The 9,446-nt window shown below is 44.4% G+C and overlaps 1 protein-coding gene across 1 annotated transcript; it reads right to left on the bottom strand.

The window, feature by feature from the left end:
• Nucleotides 1–5,873: 5,873 nt before the first annotated feature.
• Nucleotides 5,874–7,191, bottom strand: LOC141320576 (uncharacterized). The gene is made up of 2 exons (XM_073833315.1): nucleotides 6,459–7,191; nucleotides 5,874–6,016 (listed from the first exon to the last, which is right to left on the bottom strand). Exons 1-2 carry the CDS (start codon nucleotides 7,189–7,191, stop codon nucleotides 5,874–5,876), a joined length of 876 nt encoding a protein of 291 aa, XP_073689416.1.
• Nucleotides 7,192–9,446: the final 2,255 nt, after the last annotated feature.

Genomic DNA, 9,446 nt, shown 5'->3' on the forward strand with positions numbered 1-9,446 from the left:
GATCCATATTTTGATATAAATGTTGGTAACTGAAACTCTCCTACTTAAGTTTATTACTGAAATACACATCTACGTTAATAATAGGGTGCACACAGTTGTTATTTTAAACAACTTTTATTTTAAATGAACACTGTAACAAGAAGTCATAAATATGTGCATCCATTGTACACCATGTAAACAAACTGCAAAATGCACATTACTGTAAAAAATAAAAAGACTGTAAATGTGCAACAGTGAAGTCTATTAAGAACTTCAAACATGTTTAAGAAATAAAACTTTTTCTAAATTCAAAACAGGCCCATCATAAAGCCTTTGTCTGCTTATACAAAACATTCTAACTGTCCATAAAACTAACAGTTCTTAACTACAGCCTAATCATTTTTCTGCAAAAGAAGCAGCTGATCAACATGTTCTGATCTGATCTAAGGCAGCTCCTTTGCGCTGTGATTAGATCACCAGCGGTTGAGAAAACTCTCTCAGCAGGAACACTAGTGACACCTTCAGGACGAGATATATTCATATCCTCTTTCGTGAAGCACGTGCATTAAGAATAGATTCGGGGATTTCCCGAATGGATATAGTTGCATTCAACTGAAGATCGATTAAAATCGGAGAATCAATATTTTTTTTTTACCCAGCCCTACTAAATATGTGCCCTACTATGCCCTACTATGTGCTTTGGAAAAGACGTCGCTAAGGTAATCTGAGAAGTTGCAAAATCTGGTAACAATTTGTCCAATTGGTAACACTACCATACTGCAACATACAATCTACCCGCCCCACCTTCCCACAGCACCGCGGTTTTAAATGTGTTTTTATTCTAAGTTCACAAAGCTTGAACTTAAGAATGCAGCAATTTCTCGTGCAAGATCGTGCTTCCAGTCTTATCCATTCACATATGAATGTAAGTCTATGGAATGAAGTGGCCTCCAGCTCCTGTAGCAAACACTACTGTGATGCTGCCTCTGCTAGCAACACAGGCCCACAAATCTCAGCCTTTTTCCTGCAACTACTAATAACCCCTTTTTTCTTTTCAGTGGCCTCCAACTCCTGTAGCAGACCGTAGAGCACCAATGAGCTGACGATTGTTTTTACATGTCACCATGCAATTTCATTTTCGTTTGACTAAATCACATTCAGTTGAAATGACCACTTAATCTTTAATATTTGGCCATTTCTTTACAACAGACATGTTGGAATTGCAAATCCTTGGATGCGGACATCAAAGCTGGCACTCTTCCGAATATATCATTACATTCAGTCATTTCACAAAATAACCTTCCAACATTTCCCCCCGTAGGTGGCATGAATTAAATGAGGGTTTCACATTAGCCAATCGAAGTGGCTACTAGCATAATTCTTGGGTACGAAATGCCCTCTAGTCTATCTGTCACCTCCGCATAACTCCCTGTTTCCAAGCATTGTCGCCTAAAAAAAAAAAAAAAAAAAATCCTCTTGACGAATTCTCTCACAATAGTAGGACATTGATCGTGCAACCAATTTGTTAAATCATGGGTCTTCACACTGGCAAAAGTCGACATCACCTCAGCTTTTAAAGCTATGCATCCATCCAGAACCATGGCACTTATTTAGGGTACGTTACCACAAGAAGCCTATGTCATACACCTAACTTTCAGATGCAAGCAGCACCAAGATTTTCTGACGTTATCAGAAGCGGCTTTTTGGATTTGGCAAACATTTTACATAAAGTAATCCTCAAAGCATTTACCCCTTTTTAGACAACTCAAATTGAGTATCGAACTCCCTGTCAGATGCTGCTAGAGCATCCCGGTGGTGCAAATATGTTTCTCTTTCGACTCTCAACTACCGGCGAAACGTACCTGTCTGAAGCCGCGAGTATTAAACTCACGTCAGACCCTGCGAGAGCCTTTCCGCTCGTAAATGTTTTCCTTCAACTACAAAAAAAAAAAAAAAAAAAAACAACATTTTGGATCTTCCCATCCCTAACCTTTTCCCTCCTACGGTCGGCGAGGCATTCCAGTCTGATACCGTGAGCCTTGGTCTCCTGTCAGACACCCCAGGAACCTCCCGACCACACAACTTTACCATTCTGTCGTAGGTTCGGCGGGGCCCACCCGTTCGATACGCAGGGGCCCCCTGGCCAGACAATCTTACCTCTTCGACACCACAGTTGGTGGGGCCTACCCGTTCGATGCCGTGAGCATTGGTCTCCCGTCGGATGCTGCAGGGGCCCCCCGGCCAGTCATCCTTACTTTTCCACCCTACAGTCGGCAAGACCTACCCGTCCGATCAAGAGCCTTGGTCTCCCATTGGATGCCGCGAGAGCCTAACCGAACTTGCAAATTTTTTCCGTTCCGTCTACGCTGTGATTATTAAACTCCTGTCAAACGCTACAACAGCCTTCCTGTCAAGCAAATCTTGGCCCCTCAGTTCCGTATACCAGTTCCGTCTACCCATCTGATGCCTTGAGTATTGAACTCTCGTCGATTGCTGCAAAAAAAAAAAAAAAAAACCTTTCCATCCCTGACCTTTTCCTCACTACGGTCGCCGAGGTATTCCCGTCTGATGCCGTGAGCCTTGGCCTCCCGTCAGACACCCCAGGAGCCCCCGACCCCAACTTACCTTTCCGTCTCACGTCCTGTGGGGCCCACCCGTCCGATGCCGTGAGCATTGGTCTCCCGTCGGATGCGCAGGGGCCCCCAGGTCAGACACCTAACCTTTTCGACACCACAGTCGGCGGGGCCTACCCGTCCGATGCCGTGAGCATTGGTCTCCCGTCGGACGCCGCAGGGGCCCCCGCCCGGTCAACTGCACTTTTCTTCCCTACAGTCGGCAAGGCCTACCCGTCCGATCACGAGCCTTGGTCTCCTATCGGACGCTGCGAGAGCCAAACCGACCATGCAATTTTTTCCGTTCCGTCCGACGGTCGGCGAGACTCAACCGTCCGACTCCACAAGTCTCCGCCTCCCGCCGGACACTATCTGAGCCCCTTCAGGCCAACTTCACATCTTTTCCCCCCACCTGGCGAGGCTTACCCATTCGAGGTTCTGAGTCCTGATCTCCCCTCGTATGCCGGCGAGAGCCCTCCCAGTCGGGTTTTCCTTACTGCCTCCCCGGCCGGCGAGGCTTACCCGTCCGATGCCGCGAGCCTTGGTCTCCCATCGGACGCCGGCGAGAGTTCTCCCGGTCGGGTTACTTACTTGGCGCCTGCAAGCGAGACTTATCCATGCGATGCCGTTTGCCTTGGTCTCCCATCGTATGTCGCGAGAGTCGCCCGCACCAGGCGTCCCAAAACCTTTTTACCTGCCAAACCGAGAAGACCCACTCGTCTGACGTTCTGAGTCTTGATCTCCCGTTGGAGGCTTCATGGGTCCTCTCGGTCAGCACCAATAGGGGCCGATCGACCAGCAGAGCCCTCATGCCAACATCGTAAGCTGCTCCGGCCAAGGCAACCCGGGTTCTCCTGATCGGGCCCCAACCACGCTGCTCCTCCTTCGGCCGGTAGGGCTCACCCGTTCCAACGCCGTGTGCTCCCGTTGAGTATCGGTTGAGCTCTCCCGACCGGACGCCCTAAATCCCGTAATCCATACAAGCAGCCGGTAGAGCCTTTCGACCTGATACAAAAACCTCTCCCATCAGAGTACGAAAGGCTCCCCCGGCCAGCTAACCAAACATCTTCTCCCAAACAACGGCCCCCGCCAGATCTCAGCGCTTGGGGGGGTCCTCTTTCTGGCGGCTGTCCTACACTCCATTGCTTATTGGGGGGGTACTCTAGGTTCGGGCCATTCCCGAGCTCGGAGCCCTTCCCCGGACAGCACGCCAAACATGCTTACATACTCCAGCTAATTATATGTAAGTGGGAACTCGTGAAATGATGTTTCTTAAAGCAAAGTTCGGGAGGAGCACGTCAGATACTTAGCCTAATTAACACAGCTGGAACTCACTCAAGCCAATCTACATCATGCATAAATACAGCCGACTCACCTCTACCCATTTGACGGATTATCAGCATCCCTCCACCACCCCATCTCCTCACTCCGAGTTCCTTCTACACATATACATGGGGGGGGGGTACTCTAGGTTCGGGCCATTCCCGAGCTCGGAGCCCTTCCCCGGACAGCACGCCAAACATGCTTACATACTCCAGCTAATTATATGTAAGTGGGAACTCGTGAAAGGTTTTACAGCACAGACAGTCATTCAGAGATTGTGTAGGGGGTTCAGTATTTTAAGGAGCATGGCGAGGCAGTTTCTACCAAGTACCAAGTGTAAACTGTTTAGTGTTTGCATAGTTTCAAAGACTTACATAAAAATGCAAAAAAAAAAAAAAAATCCATGCACCTCTGCAGGTGCCAGGTCGTGCTGAAAAATGAAATCTTCATCTCCATTAAGCTTTTCAGCAGATGGAAGCATGAAGTGCTCCAAAATCTCCTGATAGCTAGCTGCATTGACCCTGCCCTTGATAAAACACAGTGGACCAACACCAGCAGCTGACATGGCACCCCAGACCATCACTGACTTTGGGTACTTGACTCTGGACTTCAGGCATTTTGGCATTTCCCTCTCCCCAGTCTTCCTCCAGACTCTGGCTCCTTGATTTCTGAATGACATGCAAGATTTGCTTTCATCCGAAAAAAATACTTTGGAACACTAAGCAACAGTCCAGTGCTGCTTCTCTGTAGCCCAGGTCAGGCGCTTCTGTCGCTGTTTCTGGTTCAAAAGTGGCTTGACCTGGGGAATGCGGCACCTGTAGCCCATTTCCTGCACACGCCTGTACACGGTGGCTCTGGATGTTTCTACTTCAGACTCAGTCCACTGCTGCCGCAGGTCCCCCAAGGTCTGGAATCGGTCCTTCTCCACAATCTTCCCCAGGGTCCGGTCACCTCTTCTCGTTGTGCAGCGTTTTCTGCCACCCTTTTCCTTCCCACAGACTTCCCACTGAGATGCCTTGATACAGCACTCTGGGAATAGCGTATTCGTTCAGAAATTTCTTCCTGTGTCTTACCCTCCTGCTTGAGGGCGTCAATGATGGCCTTCTGGACAGCAGTCAGGTCGGCAGTCTTACCCATGATTGCGGTTTTGAGTAATGAACCAGGCTGGGAGTTTTTAAAAGCCTCAGGAATCTTTTGCAGGTGTTTAGAGTTAATAAGTGGATTCAGATGATTAGGTTAATAGCTTGTTTAGAGAACCTTTTCATGATATGCTAATTTTTTGAGATAGGAATTTTGGGCTTTCATGAGCTGTATGCCCAAAATCATCGATATTAAAACAATAAAAGGCTTGAACTACTTCAGTTGTGTGTAATGAATCTAAAATATATGAAAGTCTAATGTTTATCAGTACATTACAGAAAATAATGAACTTTATCACAATATGCTATTTTTTTTTAAAAGGACCTGTACTGCCACTGCCTTTACTCCTGCTAGACAGCACAGCTCTGCATTTTTCCACTTTGTCCAAAATTGGTAATTTCAGCCGCTGCCCAAGTTCACCTGTCGATTCAGTACCCAGCGCCGCGTCTCCATGGACGGACCAGTCCCGTCACCCCTCCGCACCTCCCCAGGCGATCCCCACCGACAGCCAGGGACAGCACACACTCCAGCTCCATCGGGACAAACACCATCAAGCATCAGAGTCAGGGTAAATTGCGGAGATGTTATAGACGGGGTGACAGTGCTTAATAAAATATAAAATTGCTCCAATACTTGAACAGGGAAGACACACATATTGGACGATAGAGACCCAACAGAGACAGAATGCACAGACTTTGATTTTAATATAAGGGGTAACTGGGGAACACAGGTGCACAGAATGACGAACTGGACTAAAGAAAAGGAACAGGACCAAAAAAGGGCACACAGAAACAGAAACAGGTCCATATTCCTGGCATATCATCCCCCTTCTGGAAGGAGCATCCATGCTCTGATGGAACAACAGAAGGAGAAGAACGCATATCCGGGATGAGGATAACCAACAGAGTCCAAGGTGGAGACGAAGGAGGGAGGAGCCTGTCTCTGTCTTTGTGTCTCCTTCCCTTTCTCAGGGAACAAGGGTTGTAGTTGTAACCCGAAACAGTGATGTTAAAAATGTTAACAATGTCCTTTATTGTGCTTCAACCAAAAATCTGCACTTCCTGTGAGATCTCTTTTCAATTCATGATATACAAATGTGAATTTCTTACATTGTAGACAGAGCAAATCCATTGTCCATAATCCATATTATTCCTTGCTCTTTTATGCATTACAGTGTCAACTAGCTATATTGTGTTGGACTGAGCTTAAAGTGTACTATGGACAAAACATAATGCTTTAAAATGTGAATTAGAATGTTCCATTATATACATTTTGTTTGAAACTCTTTCTACACTAAGGGGATCTGTTGGGCTTCTCTCTATTATGAATCTTCATGTGCCTTTCAAGGCTTCCTTTTAGACTAAAACAGTTTCCACACTGAGAGCATGTGTAAGGCTTCTCTACTATGAACAAACATGTGCCTTTTAAGGGTTCCTTTTTGATTAAAACTCTTTCCACACAGTTTGCATGAGTAAGGCTTCTCTCCAGTGTGAATTCTCATGTGTGTGTTAAGGTTTTCTTTACGAGCTAAACTCTTTCCACACAGTTTGCATGAGTAAGGCTTCTCTCCAGTATGAACTCGCATGTGCTTGTTAAGAGTTCCTTTTTCACTGAAACTTTTTCCACACAGTTTGCATGAGTAAGGCTTCTCTCCAGTGTGGACTCTCATGTGTCTGTTAAGGCTTTCTTTTTGATTAAAACTCTTTCCACACTGTTGACATGTAGAAGGGTTCTCCATTGTGTGGATTTTATGGTGGATTTTAAGGTTTCCACCTTTAGCAAAACTCTTTCCACACTGTTTGCATCTGTAAGGCTTCTCTCCAGTGTGAACTTTCATGTGTCTGTTAAAGCATCCTTTTAGAGTGAAACTCTTTCCACACTGTTGGCAGGTGTAAGGCTTCTCTCCAGTGTGAATTCTCATGTGTCTGTTAAGGTCTCCTTTATGAGCGAAACAGTTTCCACACTGTTGGTCGGTAAAAGGGTTCTCCATGGTGTGTATTTTCTGGTGGATTTTAAGGTTTCGACTTAGAGCAAAACTTTTTCCACACTGTTTGCATGTGTATGGCTTCTCTTCAGTGTGAATTCTTCCTTTTTGAGTGAAACTGTTTCCACACTGAACGCAAGAAAAATAACTCATAGTTCCTGTAGTTTGAGCTCTTTTTTGTTTAGAAGTTTTTTCAGACTCTAAAGAACAAAAAGATTTTTCTCCAGATACGAAATCATGAAGATTCTTAAACTGATCTTTCTCTTCAGTTTCATTCAGATCTTCTCTCTCCTCTTTCAGCGCTGTTAGGTCTAAGGTGGAAAAACAAAGAAATAAAAGTTAACCCCAGTTTAATGGCACAAAACAATTAATATCAAAACATGTAGATATGTAATGCATGTATGTTAGATCCTATACCAGGGTGTCCAAACGTGATCCTGCTCAGCCGGTATCCTACAGAGTTTAGGCTGGCCGTTATACAATTTATAAAAAAAAATCTAGAAAATATAATGACAGAGTTTAGGATCTATATATATCTATAATCTATATATAGACTAACCTCAATGTTTCTGTACCATTTTATCTCCTAGGGAATAAAATTTTGAAACAAATTTAGAAAAAAAAGAAAAGGGGATAAACTCTCCACTCAACCGTCAGATGAAAAATTCATCACACAATTCTTTCTGAGGTTTTATTAAGGGGGAAATTATGTTAGCGAATTCGCTTCATGGGAGGGGCTTCTGCCACTCGTCAGCGGGAAAGTAGTTGTAAAATAGGTGAATGAGCTCAAATTGCCAGCTTTAGCTTGCTTGTAGTGTTAGGACTGCCCTGTTTTGGTTTAGGTGTTTTTGTTTCTTTTTAGGATTGAGATTGGGCGTGACTTCAGCACACCTGATGGTCGTCATCGCTCCTATTTAAACACCTTGCCAGAGTTCGTCAGGGCCGCTGTTCCTCGGGCAGTTGGCCAGAGCTGCGCTCCAATTTGTAGCATTATGTTTTGTTTTGCATCCATTCACTATCACTGACAACACTTACTGCATCCATTCATTCGCTTTTCACACTGATTAGACCTACTGATACTGATGTTTTGATTATGTTTACTTTAATTTTGTGATAATAAATGTTACGTTTAACTTTATTTCGCCTGTGTCGTCTCCCTTTATGTTACATCATTGAGCCGGGTGTAACATATGGGGGCTCGTCTAATTTAAATTGATTTGATTTCGTTAAACTGATTGTTTATGAAATTTTATTCGTTTAATTACTTGGGTGGGAGAGACCATGAGGCGAAAATATTTGTTGGAGCGTCGGTTTTGGTATTTCTAGTCAGCTCAGAAAAGGTAAGTTCTTGCGGTTTAAAGCTGTGTATTTGTGTATATTCCCCAGTTAGGTTGTAGCAGCGCTTTGCGTTGTTTTTTTGTTTTAGTTTATTATTTTTGTGCGGCTTCTGGGTCAAGTGCACTGCCGTGGTGTAGCTCCGAACTGTCTGTTCGGTTCCACGCCAGCGGTATTTGGGTGCTTCAAAGGGCTTGACTCTTGGGAGCGCATGAAGACTAGGAATAGTTAGTTAGAAGGTTTGATTAGGATTAGGTGGGGAGGTCGTGAAATTGTACACAGTTTGTGACCGTAAGAATTACCTGAGTGAATTGTAATTGGAAGTAGGTTATAGGTCGAATTATGTTATAGTAATTGATTATTTTTGAAGGTTTGATAATGACGTCAATTGAGGAATTTTGTAAAGCTCCCTCGGATGAGCTATTGAATTTGTGTTCGAAAAAACAGCTATGGGAAATTGTCGATCAATATGAATTAAGGGGCGTTGATAAGCGATTGCGAAAGGATGAGGTCAGAGAAATAATTAGAGCTAAATTGTGTGAACTTCAGATTTTACCAATCACGCCAAAACGAGTAACAGCTGGGGTTAATCCCGCAGCTGAGAAGTCTATGTCATTTGTTGGTTTGTCGTTTGAGCAGCAAAAAGAGCTGATTGGGATGCAACAGTTGCACGAAAAAGAGATGCGTGATCGTGAAATAGAAATAGAGAAGCTTAAATTAGATGACTTGATGAAACAACGTGAGATGGAGTTTGAAAAATTGAAACATGAGCAAAAATTAGCTGTAGAACGACAAAATCAAGAGTTTCAGCTAAAATTTGAGAGTTTGAAACTTCAAAGTGAGAGCAGGTCACCTGCTGATCGCGCAGATTGTTCGTTTAATCTCATTAATAATTTGAAATTGTTGCCTGCGTTCAATGAGCGAGATCCGGATGTCTTTTTCTCATTATTTGAAAGCATAGCTGAGGAACGGGAATGGCCTGAGACCGACCGTACAGTTATGCTTCAATCTGTATTAGTGGGAAAAGCTCAAGAGGCGTATACTGCTCTTTCCGTAGAGGAAAGGAAAAAATA

The sequence above is a fragment of the Garra rufa genome, chromosome 1 (assembly GCF_049309525.1).
Source record: "Garra rufa chromosome 1, GarRuf1.0, whole genome shotgun sequence".
Lineage (NCBI taxonomy): Eukaryota > Metazoa > Chordata > Actinopteri > Cypriniformes > Cyprinidae > Garra > Garra rufa.

Excerpts from the sequence above, each read along its gene's own strand:
- LOC141320576 (XM_073833315.1), bottom strand. The coding sequence starts at position 7,191 with ATGAGTTATTTTTCTTGCGTTCAGTGTGGAAACAGTTTCACTCAAAAA. Across the intron at positions 6,017-6,458 it reads AAGGCACATGTTTGTTCATA|GGAAGGAGACACAAAGACAG; the intron begins GTAGAGAAGCCT and ends TCCCTGAGAAAG.